The 22,743-nt window shown below is 45.8% G+C and overlaps 7 protein-coding genes across 8 annotated transcripts; 4 read left to right on the forward strand and 3 right to left on the reverse strand.

The window, feature by feature from the left end:
- Window positions 1-203: 203 nt before the first annotated feature.
- On the reverse strand, window positions 204-647 carry BDCG_06000 (uncharacterized protein; the record flags this gene model as incomplete). Its single annotated transcript, XM_045421721.1, has 2 exons — window positions 204-378; window positions 421-647. The coding sequence occupies 2 exons, from the start codon at window positions 645-647 to the stop codon at window positions 204-206; spliced, it is 402 nt and encodes a 133-aa protein (XP_045277530.1).
- Window positions 648-5,754: 5,107 nt separating this feature from the next.
- Window positions 5,755-6,453, forward strand: BDCG_06002 (uncharacterized protein; the record flags this gene model as incomplete). Its single annotated transcript, XM_045421722.1, has 2 exons — window positions 5,755-5,828; window positions 6,004-6,453. The coding sequence occupies 2 exons, from the start codon at window positions 5,755-5,757 to the stop codon at window positions 6,449-6,451; spliced, it is 522 nt and encodes a 173-aa protein (XP_045277531.1). The 3' UTR covers window positions 6,452-6,453.
- A 521-nt stretch (window positions 6,454-6,974) lies between these two features.
- Window positions 6,975-9,524, forward strand: BDCG_06004 (nicotinamide N-methyltransferase Nnt1). The gene is made up of 3 exons (XM_045421724.1): window positions 6,975-8,507; window positions 8,626-9,234; window positions 9,313-9,524. The coding sequence occupies exons 1-3, from the start codon at window positions 8,346-8,348 to the stop codon at window positions 9,382-9,384; spliced, it is 843 nt and encodes a 280-aa protein (XP_045277533.1). The 5' UTR covers window positions 6,975-8,345; the 3' UTR covers window positions 9,385-9,524.
- BDCG_06003 (uncharacterized protein) lies at window positions 7,307-7,831 on the reverse strand (the record flags this gene model as incomplete). The annotated part of the gene is made up of 1 exon (XM_045421723.1): window positions 7,307-7,831. The coding sequence occupies one exon, from the start codon at window positions 7,829-7,831 to the stop codon at window positions 7,307-7,309; it is 525 nt and encodes a 174-aa protein (XP_045277532.1).
- Window positions 9,525-9,547: 23 nt separating the features above from the next.
- Window positions 9,548-11,283, forward strand: BDCG_06005 (chromatin associated protein KTI12). The gene is made up of 3 exons (XM_045421725.1): window positions 9,548-9,775; window positions 9,832-10,167; window positions 10,318-11,283. The coding sequence occupies exons 1-3, from the start codon at window positions 9,770-9,772 to the stop codon at window positions 11,221-11,223; spliced, it is 1,248 nt and encodes a 415-aa protein (XP_045277534.1). The 5' UTR covers window positions 9,548-9,769; the 3' UTR covers window positions 11,224-11,283.
- Window positions 11,284-12,754: 1,471 nt separating this feature from the next.
- Window positions 12,755-14,674, reverse strand: BDCG_06006 (C2H2 finger domain-containing protein; the record flags this gene model as incomplete). Its single annotated transcript, XM_045421726.1, has 3 exons — window positions 12,755-13,376; window positions 13,436-13,693; window positions 13,776-14,674. The coding sequence occupies 3 exons, from the start codon at window positions 14,672-14,674 to the stop codon at window positions 12,755-12,757; spliced, it is 1,779 nt and encodes a 592-aa protein (XP_045277535.1).
- Window positions 14,675-20,045: 5,371 nt separating this feature from the next.
- On the forward strand, window positions 20,046-22,627 carry BDCG_06007 (the record flags this gene model as incomplete). Of its 2 annotated transcripts, XM_045421728.1 has the most annotated exons (2): window positions 20,046-22,359; window positions 22,585-22,627. In XM_045421728.1, one exon carries the CDS (start codon window positions 20,046-20,048, stop codon window positions 22,308-22,310), a length of 2,265 nt encoding a protein of 754 aa, XP_045281497.1. In that variant the 3' UTR covers window positions 22,311-22,359; window positions 22,585-22,627. The 2 variants fall into 2 exon arrangements, with proteins under 2 accessions (XP_045281497.1, XP_045281496.1); XM_045421727.1 differs by having other exon boundaries at window positions 20,046-22,627.
- Window positions 22,628-22,743: the final 116 nt, after the last annotated feature.

Raw genomic sequence — 22,743 nt, forward strand, 5'->3', positions numbered from 1 at the left:
CTGGGAAAACACACTTGCAGCAGAGGAGTGCTGCGTTTGAGCCGCTTAACTCGACAACTTACCTGAATGATCGGGATTATCAGACCGCCCCTTGCGCGGATTCTAACAGGTGCAGCGGAGTGGCTCATCTGTTAATAAATAATGACTGCCTAATATCCGGATGATTTCCTAGGTCCGATCTAGGCGAGCTAAATCATTCCAGCTCAGATTTCCCTCAGATTTCCTGCGTAAATCGAGGGAGGGCTGTCTGAGTCGCGTGTCTCCTTAAAGCTGTCGAAATGTTGTTCAATAATGAGATTCCAGTGGGTACAACCGATTGGAAAGGACATCGTATTCAGCTCTGACATCGCATCCAGGGAGGCGATCTGATGTGCTGGACTTCGAAAAAGTGTTGCATTCCAACGCTAAAGTACGCCATACAACTCCCAGCCAACAGAATGCAGGCAAGTTCCCCCCCGCCGTCTCATTGGCACTGCTGAGTATCCTTGGGGGAAATACGGCGCCCTTTGGTCTTGGTGCGGCTCCTTGGTGCGACTTTTTTGTGCCTTCAAAAGTTCAACCACAACAAAGAAGAACAACATGACGTGAGACGCGGCTCTGTGTTGCGGCTCTGCAGCAGTGAAACCTCCGAATTTTGCCATCGCCATCGTTGATTAACTTACCATTCATCATCCTTCTCTCCCCTTTTCTTCCAGTTCAACATTCCACTTCCCCCTGCTTCCCTTGTCTTTTCCCTTGCCGTAGCTTGGCCCCAAGAATGGCCAACAGGGGGGATCTATCGTGAAGCTTGCTTGCTTTGGTTCCTGACTCTCTTGGGGCTAAATAGTTAACTACTGCGCATGTGGTTCATCGTGCTGCATCCGAGAGACCATCTTCATCCTGTGCTATCTTCCAGGGATCTATCCGTGCACTTGCCATGTTAAAATCTGATATTCAGGCTTGAGACCCTCTCGATCGCGAACAGCCACCAAAGTGGACCAATTGCGCTTCCGCAACGGAAATCTTTCCACTAGCGACAACCCTCGTTTGCTGGAGCTGCTCCCTTGGTGAGATCAGGATATAGTTTCCCCAATTGGTGAGTTGCGCATGTTGCGACTGTGATCATGTCACCGGGATTTTGGTGTTCCACTGGTTTCGTGGAGTAGTTCCAGCTTAGTGCCAAAATACATGGGGACCATCTTGATGGACAATTGCGGGGTGAAGTAAATACGCTGCTTAATGCACTCCCCACCCCCCCCCAAGTACCTACCCCCTTCTTTTACCCCTCCACCCCGCATCCCAAGAAGCTGGCTGTTCTAGTGATCCGTGTTTCTACCCGTATCAAGGTGACCTGGAGGCCAGCCACCTTGGACATTCCTAATACGAGAAGGAACGGCTATACAGTGGCCGACGTTCCATGTATGCATGCTGAGTTCCAACAATTGGCCTACTCTGAACCACTAGAAAGAATACCTCCTCAGTTCCCTCCGTGCAGCAACTCGATTCACTTGCTGAGAAGGTTCGAGATTCAGCCTAGAATATTCCAATTGGCAAAGCATACGCTGCGTACGAACGTTCCCCTTGCGAAACATGCAAAGCATCTAGGCATGCTTTGCATGAAATATCATCAACATTTTACGCCACTTTGTGGCCCAGGTTTCCGTGTCATTGTTCTGCTCGAAGATGACACTAGTCAACAAATCAAATGAATAACTCTATTGCAAACCATTCGCATAACCTTTCCTGGTCAAATTAATAAACTGATCTTCCCACATTCCACGTTACCTGCTCCCGTCGTTTACATCCGCATGTGGTGGAAGCCATGAAACGATTATTTCCTGCATTGAGCTCCCCATCAGCAGAACGGCGTTGACTCTCTATTTTCTTGGCAGCAGATAGAGTGATCTCGCGCTTCAAGGGCCTGTGTGCCTATCCTGTGCCTATCCTGTGACTATTCTTCTCGTTGCTCCTTCATCGCCCTCAGCCTTGCAGCTCAAGATCGATTTTTATTGGTTCGTTAGTTAATTTACGCAGCGTATGCTAGTGAGAAGGTCCACACGACACTATCATCCTCCCAATCCAGTTCCCATCCTTGAAAAGGATGACAACGCTGGAAGCAGCGTGTGCTCACAAAATGGCTCTGATAAGTCCACCAGGTCAAACTCCACATGAAACCATTATTCTCATTAAGGTCATTTTGACAATTCATGCCTGAGCTTCTCGAAAAAATCGAACATTCTTAACAATTCCCAAATTGAGATTAGTGTGGTTTTGGGTATGCGCCCTGAGATTTTGGTGAAATGGAGATGAAAAATATACTGGTTTAATGAAGCAAAATTAAAATATTTCATGGCCGGAGCCATTGACTTTTCTTTCATTTGGACAACAAAGGCCTGGTTTAAATGTCTCTAGCACCCATGTCAATAAACGCCGCCGCATGGCAAATTATTAGCCTGGCCGGCTCGAGTGACCTCCCACATTTCGCCGTATCAGGGCTTTCCTTCGTACCCGTGTTTCTATATGACCAATCCGACGAATGGCGGGGTTCTTAAACAACAGCCCACCCAAAATATTCAATTTCGATCGCCTTGTGATGTTTGCATTATTCGATCAGAGCCGTGTGCAAAGTGAAGGAGTAAAGCGCCCAACGTCCAATCGAAAATCTGGCCATTTGTGGTTTCTGGTCTATTCTGAGTCGTGAAAATACCTGAAGTTACTATTCGTTTTGTGTCAGAGCTCACCAGCTGAGGCTTAGAAGCCATACAGCTATCGAGAGAGAGTGACCAATGACAAGATGGCCGGTAGCGGAAAGTTCTCCTATGATTTCATATTTCTTGGCCCTATGTATTTCCAAAGAAAACCTAGCAGCCATCAGATATGAAGGTGGGGTGGCAGGCACAGCCTCGTCACCCTCTTCTTATCTTTACTTCTTCGTGGCACTTGTACAGCAGTGTTTCATTAAGCTGCTCAACGAAGTAACAATCCTGCCCAACCTTCCTATAAGCCTTATAACTTGGGTACAAAGATGAACACATATGAATGCAGCTCTCTGCAGTCTTCCAACCCGACCTGGTGCTGAAGAAGGAAATGAAGTCATGGCAAGCGCCCTGAGCGACGGAAGGAACATCATGAAAACTAACTGACTATCATGCACGTTCGGAGCCGGGCAACACATGCCCTATATACCCATTATTGGTACTGGTCGAGTGGGCCCCTTTGACCTTTGCCAACCTCAAAAGTTGAAAGCCGTGTTCCAACGGATATTATCCAAGTTGTCTCGCAGATAAATCAAGCCCTTAGATGCCGGTGACGCATTCACCACCGTGCTGCATCAATCAGTATGTTGCCGGTCGAAGCTAGCAGTTTCCAAAATTATCTCTAGCGCCACATACCTACATTCGCCGTCGAGATTCTTGATTTATCAAACCCGACATGATCATTCTACTTCAAAGGATTAGTCACACCATTATGTACGGAAGCCAGATGGTGCTCGTTATGGATACACACACCTGAGACTGACGAAGCATCTGGCTATTTCCTATTTTGCTTTGTTTTGTATGTGGTCAATTCCTCTCTGGACACTGGAACCTTTTGCCTCAAATGGGTAATGATGACAAATTATTCTCAATATTTTACCAGCGGCCACACTGATGGTGTACATCGGGGTGGAATTTCTACGTGTCATCTCGTTCATTAGAGCATCAAGAAAGCGAGCTTGCGTCTCGCCTCAGGCGATGAAACTTCGTTATCGAAGGATCTGTGAAAAAGGGTTGATATTTATTCAATTTCCTCTCCCGGATTCTCCGTCTTTTAACGCCATTCTATGCATAGTAGTTCAAGGTGCTGCGGGCGCCCATACAATCTCGCATGTGTATCCATCGTTTGCCACACGCATAACTCTTCGAACGCCGAAAACATACAGGGCCGCATCAGATACATTGTCGGCTAATACGGAAAGAAAAAAAAGGGGTGGGGGATCTCGTTATCCGCGATACCCGTCTATCTCTCGCAACCGATAGTCGATAGTCATGAAATCAGTCCATCATGGATCAGCTTCTCCAGTTGCGAATTATGGGCCGGATGCCATTGCTTCGTACTCAGTATTCGTCGTTTTGTCGAGGGGAATACGGTATTTAGGCATGAATTCCACCGTATAATATAACGGTGAGTTTGTGCGCAGTTGTATATTTTCGACGGGATTTGTTCTTGAGATCTGCAATGAAATTATGGATGGCAGTGGATTCAAAAACAGGAGGGGATGTGAGGATCAGGTTAGAGGTCAGAATACGCGACGGGAAATGAGGAATCCAGACTTCTTGAGGGCAAGTAGAGATGACTTCCAAATCTATCTATTCTCTTCCTAGAGGCCGCCAGCAGACATGTACGCAAACATCAAAGGTTTAAAGGGAGCCAGTATCTGTCTCGGGAGTAGTTTACTTCCAAGGAGAGTTGATCCGTGGGGGCACGACGATAGTATGTATCCATTGTTGAAGGTGACAAGGAAGATAAAGGCAGATTGGCAGAATGAGACCTTTTGATAATTATATGGGTTGAAGCTCGATGATGGGACTGTCCTGCGTGTGATACTCTACGAATGCGATTCTTTTTAGTTCCGGATAAGTGCGTGCATGACAAAGGGGCCGGGAACGCAGGGCAACGAACGCTTTGCACTACAACCACAGTTGTAAACGAGGATGCAATGTTTTTACTTATGGATTGCCCACTGGGAATCTCCTCGGGAATCTTATTCTTCCAAGGAAGTTAAAAAGGTTTCACATACTTCTTACGGGAGATGGCCGTGGCCTATTCCCTTTCATTTAGCAAACTACAAAGGGGGAAATGTGGCTAACCGCGCTATCCCCATATACGCCTCACTCAGAGGACCTACATTTCATGGTAGAGCCACAGCAAAGTTGAAAATATGAAGGCCCTTAAGGGCTTGGGAAGGCCTGCCATTTCTTCATGCGATACACATGGTGCCCAGCGGCGTGGCGGTTGATAGATCCTGATTTTGAAAGAGCGCTTGACATCCTGGGTAGATGCCCTTATCAGGGGTGTAAAGTATTCTGGAAGTGCTCAAAACACCCGGAAACATACCCTTGGTCGGTTGCAAAGCCATATTGTATATAGATAGATGTGCTCCATTATTTTCTCATTGCAATAGCGGCTAATTAACAAAGGCGCTGTGCAAATCCGATACACAGCTTGCTTTCATACAATGATTGATCTCCTTAGCGTATTTAGATGAACAGGAAACCAAGCGATTGTACGTGCTGTACTCTGTACATGTACTGTAGATACCCGGGATAGCGATATATAAAGGATTTTGTAGCTCCAAAGGGATACTCCAATTTGTTAACTTGACAAAATTGATATTCAGGGTACTAGCCTTGTGTATTTACTGAGATTCTGGCACAGTTCTTTGTGCCTCAATTTTTGGCAGTGTACTAATAAGCTCCTGAGAAGAAAGGTCATTGAGGAACAATGAATGGCTATGTTTTTAGCTATGAAACAACACCTCTACCATAAGAAAAAGGATTACCTCGATTCCGGGTTAGTCTCAAAAGAAGTCAAGTAATTGCAAGGAGAGATAGATAATGAAGTTATCTTTATTAGTTGACATGTTGAGAATCTCATTACAAGATACTGAAAGGTTATATATATATATATAGTCTTCAGGAATTACCCAGGCGAGCAAAAGATTGAAGAACACGAGAAAGGGAAAATTCAGCATCATTCGAAGAAAAGAGCTTGTAAACTGGCAGCAAGGTAAAAATGAGCCCAAAGCCACAAACCATCACGGTAGAACTCATGAAACGGAGTTTGGGGAATTACCGCGCAGAAGGCCGGTAAGTCTCTCCCCGTGAGCCAGAACAGCTTCCACCGGTGGAATCGATATAAGTACGTCGTGGTAAGGTATAGATCATTTGAAAACCTCATTCCCACAATAATAGCTATCAAAAAAAAAAAAAAAAAGCTCAATTTAAATACCTTCTTGCCTCATTTTTCATTCATCTCTTGAAGTCGAATTCAGCCCAAAGCTCAAATACGGTCACGCATCCGCACACCCTTCATGCCACAACTTCTGGCAATCCCAACAAACCAATTGCCATATCCGGTACGATTCTTGAACGAGTATTGCCTCGCCTCGTATATTTTATTTGAGGCTAGCGATCGCAGCGGTGGTTTTGGGATATGGTTTTCATATGTCAACGATCTACTCGACCTCGAGCGAAATAATGCCGCGGGCATCCAACGCCAACCGCAATCGCAATCGCAAACCCAATCCCAATGCAACGGGGAATATCTTCTTCACTTTCTCGAACATGAAAGCGGCCATTTTTCCAAACATAAGCGATATATGGATGCGGATGGTGATGTGAAGATGCCTGACATAGCCGATAGGCACGACAATAGCAACAACAACGATTCTCTTGAACGGGTCCTGGATGAAATTTTGCGAGAGATATGATGAGGCATGATCATTGGGTGATCCGTGGGGATATAAAAGAGGTCGGGTGAAAATTGAATGTGGCAGGTCCCATATTTGTCGTCCACCTCAACTCAAATTTTCTTTTTCTTTCTTTTCATTTTCCCACTCTCTGTTTTCGTTAGATACCCATAAGGTCCCCTCTCTCGTTTCATAGTCATATATCACCCTCTGTGGGTTCTGAGTACAGTCCACTCCCCCCCCCCCAAAAAAAAATACTTGTTTACTAAAGGTAGAATCTCCAGTTAGTTCATGAGTAGATCAATGTGGAATGACGGTTGCGTCGAATAAAATCCCCTAGGTGTTCTTGGGAAGTCCTTTTCCCGAATACACTCATGTCTCTCCATGGACAAACATGTTCCCCTTAGCACTGCTGATGACCAAAGCTCATAGATGCGTTCTCCTAGCCTATCCACAGAAACAAGAAGATGGAGGTCTGATATTTGTTGGGGGTCCCGCGGTTGATCGGCCCTTCTACCAGCAGTGCGCTGGTGGTGATTGAGCTCTTTTGCCCCAGTAGCCGACAATATTTGCTCAAAAGGGAACGCAAATTAGAGTGATCACGTGCACCGCTAGCCGCAATGCCCCAGATTGTATGACGCCATGGGCGTAACTAACACGGGCCGAAGGCTGTATCGAGCGGTAAGAATTCCGGAGATATATTTGATCCGACATTTCTACTGCCAAAGTGCAGCAAATAGTGTGACAGAATCACTCTTGGCGTTGTTATGGGCCTGTACCGCTCTAGCTCACCGGTAACTTATTCCCCTCCATCCCATTCTACCGAGCCGCGAGCGATGTTCACCCCCTCAATCCCTCAATCCATCCCTACCTCCCTCATCGTGCCTCTTTCTCTCTAACGCCCAGTCTTCCTCTTCGATATCCCCGCTCAAAGCTCTGATCTTCTGCGTAATCGCGACGTTCTGCATTTCCCATCCTTCGCAGAGTATGTACCCTAGAGTTGCTGTAGCTGAGATAACGTTCAACCCTCGTGAGAACACGCTTTCTTGACATCCCTCCCACCAACCCTAAACCCAAATGCTGGATCCCTCGAATTCGTTGACCAGTGATCTTCTTGCCGGCCTCTGTATATCTACTGCTTACTGCGTCATAAAACGAGTCATCTACTAAATCTACTCCTTTCCGGCACAACTCAACATTCTTCACAACAACCCCCTCTTGCGGTTGAATCTCACAAGCTATATCGCAATGGCCTCCCAGCAGCAGCAGTCCCTCCAACCTTACCAACATGGCGAAGTACACTCCTCTTCGACCAGCTTCCACCACATAAGCCATACAGCACCGGTCAATACAGCCTCTCAGCAACGAGCGCACCAAGTCGCATCGCAGCACACCTCGCATTACGATGCACAGGGGACAGCGGCATTCCTAAGGGATTTAAACCTCGTCGCAGAAGCTGCAAAGAGGGCACAGATGGCGCTTATCGCGCGAGACCTCGAGGGAATCTCCTTATAAACAGATACTTTAGAACTTATACATGTATAGTATAGTACAAGGTATATCTGGGCTCTTTGGAGAGGTTTGGGCCCTGGCGTTTCGATAAGGGATGGTTAATTTTTGAATGTCCTAAGGGTGATCGATTTCAGCGGGATTATATATTAAGGGTGTTGGCATTGGCTTTTATTTACAATATATAACATAATTATCTCTCTCTTCATTACGTTCTCCTCTGTTTTCTATTATACATCCCCTGTTGCAGCAAGCTATCATCCCATTGCTTAGTCATGTAGGCCTTTTGTTTTGTTGCGGGGGGGGTTGAGGTGAAAAATAATCAATTCATTATTTATGTACTACCACACAAAACACTCTTTTTACCACTTAAATACCTGCGGAACTAGTATACCCACTGCTAGCTATGGATTCAAATTCAGAGAATGAATCAGACATTGAATTCGGAGACATCTTCCAGGATCCGGAGGGATTCTTACCCCCACCCAAGGAAGCAACTTTTGAAGAATATACCATGCGCTCCGGCCAAACAATAAAACTACGACTCGTGGGCAGTCATCCGCTTTGGGTACAAATATTTCTTTAGAGCTCATCTATATATCTATATACTAGTAACCTATCAATCAGGCTCTCCTCCCTTGAAAATCGCCCTCAAATCTACCTCAGCTAATCGGTTCGCAATTGAGGGCTTCCTACTCTGGAATGCAGGGAAAACAAGCGCAGATTACCTCGAGGACAAGGCGCGCGAATGGGTCGAGGGGAGAGATATACTAGAACTAGGCGCCGGTGCTGGTCTGCCCAGTCTCGTCTGCGCAATCCTCGGCGCCCGCACAGCCGTCGTGACCGATTACCCAGATTTCGATCTCGTCGAAAATATGCGCATCAACGCACAGGCCTGCGAGTCGTTATTATCTTTAGGGGGAACGGATGGGAGTAGTCCAAAGTCGTCGCCGCTGAGGGTTGAAGGATTTAAATGGGGCACGGATCCGGAGACGGTGTTGAGACATCTGCCCGACGATGCTGGGCTTGGTGTCGATGGTCGTCGTGGGTTTGATTTGTTGATTTTGGCAGACGTGATATATAATCATCCGCAGCATGTGCAGTTGATTACGAGTGTCAAACAGACGCTGAAAAGGACTCGGGATGCGGTGGCGTTTGTGGTTTTCACACCGTATCAGCCATGGCTGTTTGAGAAGATCGTGGCATTTTTTCCGCGCGCGGAGGAGAGTGGGTTTGTGGTTACGAAAGTGTTTGAGAGGATGATGGAGAGACTTATGTTTGAGGAGGATCCTGGGGTAAGTTTCCATCTTTTATATTTGGGCAGTCAGGGTGAGGGAGGGAGCTATGCTAATATCTTTCTATTTGTCTTGTAGGATGAGACGCTTAGGCGTACTGTGTTTGGATATGAATTGAGGTGGAAAGAGGAAGAGCTGGACAAGCAATGACACCATGACTCCTTGTGGAGAATTAAATATACAAAAGCCATAGAATTATAGATTGTTTAATTGCTCGAAGTAATTCAAAAATGCAGGAATTTCTGTATATCTTTTGCACACCTTTTCAGAAATTGTTCTTTTCTAGGCATTGTGTCCGTCATCATATAACCAATTTTAATAGACATTCTAGTATTCTTTCGTACTGTGACTTGTCTATTTTATTTAAATTCTGACATTATAATTGCATTTCTATACCCGCGATGTTTTGCCCCTCCAAACCCCTCCATGGCGCTAGTTTATACATTTGCATCACCAGCAATACATACACCAAGGATCCTCCCTCCTCACAATTTCTTCCGCATTTCTTCATCCACGATTCATGAAATAAACAATAATGCCTGTAAGTAGGCTCACACCTCTCAAGCTTCTTTTCCACATTCTAAATCTCCCTCCCAGCTCATAATCTTAACCGGCTATCCTTGCTCCGGCATTTCCTACCGGGCAGAACAAATCTCCACGCTCCTCTCGTCAATCCAGGATTCCCTTACGACTACAACTACCTCTAAAGGACGATATAAATTCCACGTCGTTGGATCGCACGATGAGTCCCATCCGCGAACGGTGTATGATACTGCAAAGTCAGAGAAAGAGGCCCGGGCAGTGGTGTACGGGCGGGTGAAGCGGGCGCTTAGCAAGGATACTTTTGTCATTGTGGACGGGATGAATTATATTAAGGGATGGAGGTACCAGCTGTGGTGCGAGAGTAAGGCGGCGGAGACGACCTGTTGTGTGGTATGTCTTGGAGCTCCACCACCTTTCCTTTTGCCTTACCGAACCCTCTGCCTGCGATGAAGGGTGGAACGGTTCATTTATCGGGTATTGATATCACAATATCTTATAACCACATACTGATAATATTGTTTGCCACACGCGGAATTTTAGGTTCACGTTGGGACGCCGATTGACCAGTGCATTAAAAATAATGAGTCTCGGATACGGAAGCGGGAAATAAAAAAGAAGGCAGGAAAGGATGCGGAAGAAGAAGGTGGAAGCCCCGTAAACAAGGGGACTGAGACGGAGGCGGACATGGAGGCTCTCACCATAAGTGACGACGAGGAACCATACCCCCCCGAACTTCTGCAAAACCTCATATTCCGCTACGAAGAACCTACAACCCACAGCCGCTGGGACAAGCCACTCTTTACCGTACCATGGTGTGACGCTACTCCACCGGCTGAGGACATCTGGACCGCCTTAACAGGCATACCTGTATCCAAGGAGAAGTCTGCAACGGACACAGTCCCGTCCACCACATCGACCCTCACCTCAGAGTCGTCCACAAACACACCCTCCATCACCACAACAGGAACCAGCACCCGCACATCCCTCCCCCGGCCCAAAATAGTCCCCCACCAGGCTACAATCCAACCCGCAACAACAGACCCTAGTGCCCTCCATGCGCTTGAAAAGTGTACATCGGGAATAATATCTGCGCTCCGAACATTCACCCTTGAAAACCCCTCCGCCTCCGCGGCTACTGTAGCGACTGCAGCCGAAACCGCCAAACACTCCCTTGGGGACGGGATAGCCATATCAGTACCTGGCGCTCAAACCCCCGTGTTCATACCAGCCGCCGCCCTTGCGTCTACACCAACAGATGAATTAACCGGTGCAGGAGGCATTCTTGCTCTCCCGCGCCTACAGAGGCTGCGAAGGCAGTGGGTGGGGATGAACCGAGCGTATCTAGGCGGGGGACATTCGAGGGGTCAAAAGGGATTGGAGACTGAGCAGGCAGGGGATGCCTTTGTAAGGTTTTTAAATGCGGAGTTTGAGGGGATGGAGGAGTGAGTTGTGTTGTTTTGTTTTATATATATATATATATATATATTTTTTCTTTTTTTTTTCTTTGGGGGGGGGGGGGGGGGTGGCTTAAGGACACAAAATAGATAACAAGACACGTATGACAGCGGGGTTATGACGGCTGATACCCCTTCCACTAGATGCGATCATTTGAATAAAATAGAGGATACTCGATGCATCGAGGTCAATGGGGCAAGTAAATTGTTTGACCTTCAGATCAGAAGCCAGCAACACGTGTATCTGCGAAGACATTCGTAGCAAAATGGTATCGTCTTGCTACATTGAAGAGCCACCTAATTTTTCTCTGAGCTGTTCGACTCCATTGGAGTAATGCAAGCAAGATGTGCAGTAACGAAGGGATAAAGAAATTAATTTGAAGAATAAATGGATGGATCCCAGCTAGTGTCACACATGAAAAACTGGGATAAGCTCAAGAAATAACACACGAACTAGCACGATTTTTGTAATCGAGAAAAGGGAAAACGGAAGATCAGCTGAATACTGCTCCTATTTTCTTCGTAAAAAGCAATACAGAAATGGAATGGAAAAACGCATATGAGAGAAACGGAGGAAGGTCAAACTATATCTGTCTTGGTTCGTCTGTTCTGAGAAGTAAAAAAAAAAAGGGCGTGACAGGCCGTTACAAGTCATTCGTCGCTTATTCGTCATAAAATCAGTGAAAAGCAACAGGGAAGGAAATGGAAAATGTAAATAAAGCAAAGCAAAGACACCTAGAAACAAAAAATAGCACAAGTCCTCCTATAGGTAATGTTAAAGATAATCCAATAGAGTTGTTGTTCCCTCGGCCAGTTCGAATGGCGCTCCCAAAGATCTAAAATATTTCCACCATTCCACCATGTAAAAGAAAAACAAGAAAGAAGAATGAAAAGGAAGACATCCAAATAATCAGTACAGCCGGATTCATATCCCATGTGTCCAAAACAGGTCCCGATGCCCGAGGGACTGTGACATATATATGTAAAACAAACAAAAGTGGCATAAAGCAAATATAAGTAAAAACATGTAAACGAAGAGTAAGTGCAAGATAAAATCAAACAGGCAAAATCAACATATAAAGATGCAAAAGAGAAAATCCGAGAATGTGTGTATCCACCATGAGATATTCCAAAATGACGAAGTCAGCTAAGATGCAGGAATATGTCCATCCTTAGGTTTGGGTGTGTTCGGATGGAGTAAAAGGTCTCCAATTCGTCAACCGGGGTCCATGAACTGTTCGGTCAATCCGGGGAATTTGGCGATCTATTTGGAGAGTAGTGCAAAGATGAATCCATAAAAAAGATGCCTTGGAGGCTACCCCGCATCTCTCACAGGCATGTCTATGTTCTCGTGGAAAATAGCACACACAATGGCAAATAATCTTGGGTCCATACCAAGAAGGATCATAAAAAGGAATGTAAAAACCAAAAAGAACATGTACAAGCGCAATTCCAAAATCCGGGATAGCTTAGAAAGAGGGGTCCTGGGTGAACGGGAAAGACCGCCGACATTTATGCTTCAGTCATCGAGAAACACCTGAAGACATCTCATTTGCAGCTTGGCTAGCTCGAATGCAGCGGTAATTCAGAGCAAGAGTATGGAGTTCCTGCAAGCTGGCATTCGCCTTGTCATGTAGACCTGGGTCCTGAGGATTGATGTTGTTCAAATCCTCCTTAAGGCGCGCAAGGCAGTTATAGTAGTTCCGCTCAGCGTTTTGGAGCTGCTGTTCTTGCTGAGCTTGCGTCTGGGCAGTCTTGGCTAGGCTAGATGTTTGGGTTGGAGAGGATCGGACTCGTTTCATAGTTGTTGCTTTGGTTCCTTTTCTCTTGCGAACTGTAGCATCCTTCTTCTTGGATGGTTGACCAGCACCTGGAGACCGCTCGGGCGAGCTAACTCTCTCTGACGAAGCATAGTCATGGACTCGTTTCATGTGGTCATGAAGATTCCAGCGACGGGGAAATCCATTTCCTGGAACGGAACGTTCGCAGGCGGAGAAGTGGCAGAGATGGGGATTCTCTCCATGGCCATGCATTCCATGTGCTTCCCGTTCATGGCGGAAGAGGCAAGCATTGGAAGAGAAGTGGGCATCCACACATTGGCTGACCTTGCACCGGTATGGCTTCAAGTGGGAATCAAGGTATTTGCTGAGAGATATTCGTTAGTGACGAACACGCACTTATGCAGGAAGACGAGGGGCACTTACTGGTAACCGCATTTTTGTGTTGTCGGTGGGTGTGAACAAGGCTTCTCATCGTTCTCAAAGGGACAGTGGTATTTTCCATCGGCTTGGGTTGGCAGGGAATAATAGTGATGGTCTCTAGGGTTCCTTGTCTCCTGTGTTTCCTTAAAATTTGGACTTTGGCCTGCAGGAAGAGGATATACGGCTTGCTCTTCTTTTCGTGTTTGGGGTTCTGCTGCAGATAGTAGTGGTCGCTGGTTTTGCTTTGAAGCCCTCACGGTTCTGAGACGCGAGATAAATTAGCATCGGAAGAGTAGACAACATGAAACGCAGATAAACTGATAAAATATGATTATAGACTCACCTGTTGATATCCTCCTGTTCAGTAGGGGTAAGATAACGGCAGAGTGGGTCACGGATGTTGAAGCGATGGGGAGAGATGGAGCTTGGAATGTCGGGGAACATGGAATCATCGTGTCCAGAAAATGGAGCGTAGCTGTCATTTGAGCATGTGGAGGATACAGAAATGTCATTGCTACGCTCGGTTAGGGGCGGGGTGATTGGTCCATGGCTGAAAATATCTGGCACTTGGTTCGTGCCACTCAGGGAGAAACCATCGGGATCCACTGGCATGTGGTCATATGGGCGTGCACTAGTAAACATTTCTGATTTTTCAATTTCCTGGGACTCAAGTTGGAGTTGCTTCGTGCTTTCTGGGTCGCAACTATGGGCACCATCGGGCTGGGACCCGGCATTATCAAAAGGGAAAACAAAGACGGAAGATAAGATAGACTGGTATCCCTGGGAACTACTGAATGCCAAGTGAGGACTGTTTCCTGAATCTGTCGTATCATGCAAATTATGGACATCTGACAGTGAGGAATACCTGGCAGGCTGGTCCAAAGAACTGACATGACCTGAGATCACTGGATGTGAAAAAGAGGCAAAACTATAGTCCTGGGAACTGCTGATATCCGGTTCTGTCACTGGCATCGGGCTAGTTTCAAACGATTCATCTGTGGTATCGCTTGTAGTACTGGAATTAGAGCTCATATATGCCCACTGGTTGTGTCCGGGCAGACTGTTGGAGCCGCATAAAGGAGAGAAAGAAAATGCATCCTGGGAATGGAAGTCATCCTGAGGCATGGCAGAAGATGGACAATCCTGTCCTGTGGAGAGTTTGGGAACATATGGCGTCTTTATTTTGTAAGATCTCTTTGTTATCGAAACCCTTGGAGGGTTGGTTATTGTTTTGGTGGACATGGTTGTATCCTCCCGAGAACTAGTACACATAAAAAGTTAGTATTACGTCAATTTGAAGCATCGCATAACTCCGCACTAAAAAATGCAAATAGAAGTTGGTAAGAAAATATGAACAGGTGAAAGAAAGTTGACGGCCCAGGATCCAAGAATTTTCGGGAAGAACCTGTGAGGGTGTTAGCTGCGAGCCCTGATAATTCTGAGCCATGAATACGCACCAGACATCTGTCGCTAGTTATGTTATGAGAGTTCCATGTCCAAGGCGATAAGAAGTCGGAGTTCAGGCCATTTCGGGTCGAAGTATGAGCATTTTCAAGTGAATAGTCCGTTCGGCACGACCCGATGAGTCCAGATAGGGAATTTGCCGCCTAGTAGAGACAAAAAAAAGAAAAGAAAAGAACAGAACGAAAAAAATCACATCCTCGGGATATATCAGGCAGGAGGCGCCTCAAAAGGACAATATTCAAGGACTGGTTCCGAAGTTGGTCGTAGCATTCTAACTAAAGGAATATCCGGCATCCATGGCTTAACATTTCAGATAGTATATGTTTGCGCAACAGTTGTGATACATCATTTTGCTCTTCATTCCAGGCGCAAGCACAACCGCGAGCAACGGTGAGCTGCGATATAGTAGCACCATGCCATGTATAACCATAGAAACCCAACAGCGGAATCACATTTGAGGGCCGGAAGATAAGAAGGCCGTGCTGTACAAAACGGACAGGAACCGGCTGGTGTCCCGGGTCGGATACCTTTACCTGCTGAAGGCTGGATCTTCGGTATAGTAGCGTTTTCATTTATTTTCCGCACACTCCATTGACTAACAGCATCACATACGTTTTACCGACATGCTGGTAGCTGCAGGCGTTTAGTGTTCAGGACCAGTGGGCCACCATCAAAGTTTTTGCAAGGTTTATCATGACAGTTCACGAAGAATGCAACATTATGCACCGAAAGGTGTGAACCGACATACATCCCCCCGCGATGGCTATCGCCGGGATGCATGAAGGTTTGGGCCCTCGCATAGGCACCCAATGATGTATCCAGTAAAATTTCCGAAAAGGCACTCAGATTGCTGCAGGTAAAATCCCAGGGCTTCTCCAGGCAGGTCCGTACGGTTCTGGCGCTCAAAAGAAACCAAATACAAGAAAAACATGATATTTGGAAGGTACATGACCAGAAAACTTAAGGAAAATTGAGAGGGATGCATTTAAGGAAAGATAATGGGGACTACCTGATGAGTTCGAAACGACGATTGCTAATATTTCTGTGCTGGATTGAATTGAATAACTGTATCCTCAGACGGGTCGATGAATTGGATCAATTTTAAACATAAAAAAATAAAATAAGAGTCCTTGTCCTAGGTGTGGATTTAATCCCGGGAATGCAGCCAGATATGTTTTTTCTTTTCGGAAAAATGGTGATCCAAGTTGCAGTAGAAAGAAAATTGTAAGAAAAATAGCACTATGTTGGGTTGGAACAGAGATGTCGTTGACCAGCAGAGAAGTAATGATATTGTCGGGGGTATGAGGGGTTGAAATGGAGCATCAAGGGATCAGCCGGTCCAGTATGTAAGATCAGAAGCAGGTTGAGAGCAAAGCGGATCAATAGAGAGAAGGAGCTTGAATAGCACGAGATATTGTATACCAGTTGTGAGTACCCGAAAAATAATACGGAAGTAAGTCAAGAGAAGAGCGAGGATGGGATTTGTCCTGGCTTTAACACGTCTGCTCTGTCGTTTGGCCAGCTCAGAAGTCGCAGCATCCTTGCGGCGTGGGTGGGAACTGTTGCAAAGCCGACGCGGGGCAATGGAGAGCCAGCAGAGCGCCATGCATGATATCTCGCCAAGTTTGCCCGGTGTGCGAGGGTGAGAAAGGGATGACTGGCTGTTGTTCGCTGCTCAGTTCGCGGCGGCTGCACAAGCAGAGGTTCCGGCGCAGCATGACGCTAGGCGATGGAGCATAGGCTCTGGGCAAACCTCCTCCGACTGACGTGTCATTTCAACTCATTTGGTGCGCCGCCCCGTATCCGTCCGTCTCACCAATCTTACCAATCTCACCGCAAATCACCAGTGAGTAAAGTGGGGTCGCAGTTTGGAAACAGCCTTAGCGGTGTGAGACGTCATTTCCCAGCAATTCCATTTGACACCAGATCTCTTGCCTGCGAATTCTCGCTGTAGCTTGCATTTACAAATCACACATCGTGCGTGAGATTCTTGATGTGATAGGATTTCCCGGAACCGTCAGGCTGGCAAATCACACAGCAGTACGACGAGCCAAGATTTGTTCTTAAGCACAAAATTATGGACGGAATCCAAATTCGGCGATACAGAGTACGATGAGGCTTGTTTGAATCCAAAATACGTATAAAATTGCTTTATCTTTTGCCAATTTGACATGGTTCATAGATCTACGCCTCAGTCGGCGGGTTCACACAAAAATGTTTTCTTTTGATTTTGTAACGAGAAGTTATCTGTGAATATCATTCGCCGACTGTGATGTCATGACCTGCCTAGCCAACCTTGTGAGGTTTCATTCGGAAGCGTTGGGCAGCAGTGCAGTAGCGAGCAACCTAAGGATGGGCTTCATTCTGTCCGGTCAGGGTCCTAAGTTCCAGAGGGGGTTAGCAAGGATTAGGAATTGAGTCTTGCTGGTAGAAGAGAGGGCATGATACTGATTGAGTTTTCAGAAAAAGTGAAAGATGGATAGGTTGTCGTTCAGGATCCGGAGACCTTCAGTTGAACTATGCTTATGAATTGGGGTTCATCATGAAAACAGAGAAATGGAATTGCAGGGAATGCAAGCAATATCGGTACGTACATCATATATGCCTCAATATTCAGGCATGAAAATGGTCAGCATCTCGACCAAACAATAGTCCATTCTGGAGATCTCGCTCAACAGAAACGGTAGAATATTTTTGTTGCGTCCTGGTTGTATTTTTGTTGGCAGCTGGGAGAGGAAAAAGATTTTGCTGAGGGCCAAAAGCGAGGTAACCACTTCGGGATAGCTAAGCGAGAATGACTAATCCAACCCAAATGCCTCGGATTATGCTAATTCCGGGCCGGCGAATGGGCTGTTGTCTGGTAACTACGGAGTACTCTGAAATTATACGGAAACCCCGAAGCTCTATCTGATCCTACATGCCCTATGCTCAGCTAGTATTCTTATAATTCCTTCTGCTTCGCTTGATAGAAGCTATCCTTGTTGTTGTTTTTTAACAAATGCATGTATGGATGATCCCTTTGAAGAAAAGAACGCAACAGCTAGGAAAAAGGAGAGAAAACGATTGTAGCCCTATATTTTCAACATGTCTTGTTCGGGCAGGGAAGAGGTTCATTCTGACAACATCTGCTACGGGTCCGATCGTAACGCGACAAAGTGCTATTTATTGCGTTTTCTGATTGCTTTGACGAGAACTCTGTACTGGAGGAGATATCTGTCAGACGTGAGGCGAGCTTACATGACAGTTATTCTGACAGAAGGCCAGTAATCCAGTTGCCCTAGCTTCCGGGGAGAGATGGCAGTAACAGAGTATTCTGGCTCGAACTAGAAAGCTGGAAACATGACGTCAAGCCAACGGTTGGCCCGATATATTAATTAAAGTTAAGCTTATAATTAGCTCCCGTCAAACTTCCATCGTCAACCATTTCTAGAGCTGGGTATGGATGAGAATTCAGGGTAAGTTTCATGAATCGACTCTATCTACCACCAGGTTATAAAGTTATTTTTTTAACTTTGTAGTTACTAGGTAAAAAATATCCGGTAGAAAGGGCTTTCAGAAGAAATTTTATTTTATCTGCTTGACCATATGAAGTTAACGAGAACCTAACATCTCCCATTTTTATTTCCCCCCTCATTCGCAGAACTATTAAAAATCCATTCGATAGATCTATATTGACTGATCCGAAACTTACGAGTCAATATTTTGTATGAACTTCAAATCATCGAAAATCCAATGATAGTTCCTGTTGTGGAGACCAAGCCTGGCAAATTCCTTGGAGTGAGCATCTGATTTCGACACGAGAAACTTGTAAGAGGACACAAGGTAAGAAAATGTGAGCCAAGTGATCCCAAATGATTATTTTTTTAGTCATAGCAGCTCAGTTCTTACATGAAGTCCCGAATCTCACCACGAAGGAAAATGACAACAGTGTTGACCTTTGAAGCTCGCAGCAACTATAACTCCAACCAAGACCCACAAGTCAATTTAGATATAATACTCTAAAAATATAATAGAGAACACGTCCGACCAGCTGGAGGGTTTCCCGGAAATTAAACTCGAAACCATTATTATGGTTCATCGTGGTTCCACTGACAATATCAAAAACTTTACTCATCGCGAATACGATCCCCCACAACATGGGGCAATCTTGGTTATCATGTCTTTAACACTTATCTTGAAATAGGGGTTGAGGTATAGAGCGAAGAGGCTGATACCTGCTCGCTTTCCACGGCCCCTCTGGAAAATCTATAGGAGAAACCATAGAAACAATATCATGGAGGGTATGTAAGAGAAGAGAGCTGGGACTTGCATGAGAGCGACAATTTCTCCTTCTTTTCACGATTTTTAAACGTCACATTCCTTCCATCTACTGATATGATATTAGGGGCTGCCTCGTAAGGGATGTTGAAATGGCGAGAGAATACACTCTTTTAGCTTGTTGGATATTCCACCTGAAATTGTGCGGTCGTGTCGGCAATGTGTGCCTGTTCGTTCATATGTCGCCAGTTGTCCATATCTACGTATCCTTCTTTTATTTGAGCAACCGCGTTGACATGACTGTGTTACGATAGATGACTGCAATTCTACCTAAGTTTTTATTTTATTTCTGCTTCCTTAAGCTTTCAGTATCAAGCAAGATAGCACTTATCAAAATAACTTCGGAAAAATAACGCTGGCCGCACTACTGCGTATATTAGCTAGCTGTACGTTACCCCAACCAATAACCATTAATCTTGAGATGCGAGGAGGGTATTGCACTGTAGTAAACCCGGTGACAGGATTATCTTGGTGCCAGTACATATGTACTGTACAAATACTATGTAGCCTCTCTATAGTATGAGTGTCAGATTGCTCGCTGTGGACATGCGTGATTTCCTAAAGGGGCGTTGCATAGGTACGATTCCCACAAGAAAACTACACCAGAAAAATAAGGCATGCATCCAAGCCTTACCTTAACCTCAGCCGACACCTTCAACGTCATTTGTCCCCAAATTAACACAAACGTTGCTGTGTCCGGCTTCTAGGGACAAACCTTGTGGAGGAAGAATAACGTTATTGCGATCTCGTCCGGTGGAATGATGCCCTTTGAGTTCAGCAATCCTAAAGTATATTTCCTGGCAACTCAGAATTTCTGATAGACTCTTTCGCGATGAACTGGACGGGGGGCCGCCTGCAACGCCACTCTTATAAAAGTCATAGATCCCTAAAGGTTACCCAGAAACAGTACTTTGCAAAAGCAAGACTGAAAGCTCAGAAAAGTCTCCACCAAGGACCGTCTTCATCTTCTGCTAGATCTTCGTGGTCCCAAAATCTGCCTACTACGCAGTTATCCCATCAGCAAACACGAAAAAAAACCGACAGCCACGAGGAATGTGAGAGACGAGTTAACCAAACCATCCCATCAGATCGGTCCAGTAAACGGAGTCTTGAAACCGGAGAGTCGCAATACTTTGAAGAGCTCCGACGAAAACTGCTCAAAAGACAAGATTGGGCCAGCTTATCTATCGCTCGCCCACTAAGAACAAGCACATTTCCCAGAAGGGATCGACATACAATAAATATAGCAAAAAGACAACATCGCCGCCCGCAAAAGATGAAGGACAGGATAACCTTCCACGAAGATTACGTGGATGCAGACATCGCCATAGGCGAAGTGATAGATCTGCCCAGGGGCTATATAGACCAAAATGGCCTAGATGCGGTTCTCCCTGGTTTTCCCAATATGAAAAGGGGTGACATCTATGATGAAATGCGCCAAAGTCCTTCAACTATTGGAAGTAATAGCCCTAGCGACCTAGAATATCTACGCCTAGAAGAAGGATTCGAAACGGACCTGGAGACAACAAGAATGGCTAACTCACGCAACATCGACCCTGGGGAAAGGAGCTATCGCGCTAACGTCTTGTGGGAAATCCCAGATCACAGAGAGGGCCCGGAAGCGGAAAGTTCAGCTGTGTTTGGGGAGGGGGCGAGTAAGTGGTTTTCATCGTCAAATTGCCGAAACCGGAATTCTTCTATTCCACCCAGGTCTATGGATATCCAGCATCACAATACGACCCTAGATAGCCCTAATGACGAACTACAACCCGATTATTGGTCTGTCGCTGGAAGCGAATCGCCCAACCCTAGCCAAGACCAGTCAGAATCTATGTTGCTCGATATCGAAGAGATGGATGGCTTCATGTCCTCTGGGATGGACTTGAGGAATAATGACATATCGAATCGCCCAGGCACCACTCATTCAAATGGCAATAAAGATGAAAAGCGCTATGGAGGTGAGCATCGGAGTCCACTGGTGTTGAATAACCAAAGAGAGTCGGTCACTCTTACTCGATCGACCGCAAATCGGTCTCCTTCCACGATGGTGTCACCGAGAAACCTAAACATCGCGGAAGGAGTAGCCCTTCGGCCTCAGAGATATCCAGGAGAAGGATCAGCGGGTGCTGTGAATAGAGTGAATCCAGCACCCACGTCAACAAACGATCCTCCACTGCCACCGGCAGCGATGCAAGCGATGTATTACATGCATCCTGAGAGGTTCCCTGACAATAGTCTAAGATATTTGGTTCCCAATCCCTACGCTGCACATGAATTGCCCACCGGGCCTAATGCGAGTAGTACATCTGATCCGGATATCTCCGACGATCAGCCAGTGCTCGGGTTCAGGAGGAGGGAGACGAGATCTATTGTCAGCCATTCGGCGATGGAGCAAAATATGTCCGCTAGCTTAGAACTGCAGGATTACTCGTCGTCGCCGTATAGAGGTAAGAGTATCGAGCAGCATCCGTCAACTCAAGCGGAGATTCACGACCAAGAACAATGTTATCCGAGGCAGCAGGAAACCCTGGACGTAGACAATGTAGCAAGGCCGGAAATCCCTGTTCCAACTTCTGAAGCGATTGATAACATTAATGCCCTGGCTGGCCTCGATGATGGAGGAGATCATTTATGGAAATCTTTCATGGTTTGGCCAACCAGTCAAGAACCGAGCAACCATTATACACTTTTGCCCCCAGTACGTGTGGAGGGCAGCGACTTAGATGCTGCTGACGGGCCGGCCTACCCAAATAGTTTGACGGAGCCTAATAATGAGAGCAACGAAGCCGTCTCTCATGTAGAAGGTACAGAGGCAATGACTGTGTGCGATTCAGCCGATCTGAGCGAAGCGAGAGGATCCGATTCATTGGGATGTGAAATTTCGTCGCAAAATGCCGTGGTTAGTACCACTCACGACAGTTCTGTATCTGCACAAGATACCAATGTTTCTGAATTCAACGGCACCCTCAATGAAACTCCCATATTCCAAGAAACCGATAAAGACGATGCCATCAGCGACGTCCAGCCTGCGGAAACTGAGGGTATTCGAACGGCAAATCATCGTTTCATGTGGAGCAACCAACGACAACATCAATAGCGCGTATTCCCAGGAGACGATTGATTGATAAATTAATGGATTAGGAATGGTGAGTATGAATATCGTTCTCTTCTGAAGTCATATATCAAGCGATCAAGGTAGATTTAAGGTCAGGCTATCAACATATATATATCTTAGTAAGGAGGAAACGAAGCTGCTAATCATGTATTTCTTCTTTTTTTCTTTTTATGTTTCTATGTTTCTTTTTAATTTTTTTTGAACGGAACAAGCTTGCTTAAATATTTAATCGGCGCCTGATAACTAACTAATTAAGTTAAACAATGGAATTCCTTGTGGTAGAGCGCGAAGTATTTAGTTAAATAATGGAGAATAATAAAATAATAATGAATAATAAGTAAATAAACCAAACATACTGTGTAAATATATAAAATATGTAGGCTGGAATTATATTCCACAGTGCTTCTTTCTCTCT

The sequence above is a fragment of the Blastomyces dermatitidis genome, assembly GCF_000003525.1.
Source record: "Blastomyces dermatitidis ER-3 genomic scaffold supercont1.6, whole genome shotgun sequence".
Lineage (NCBI taxonomy): Eukaryota > Fungi > Ascomycota > Eurotiomycetes > Onygenales > Ajellomycetaceae > Blastomyces > Blastomyces dermatitidis.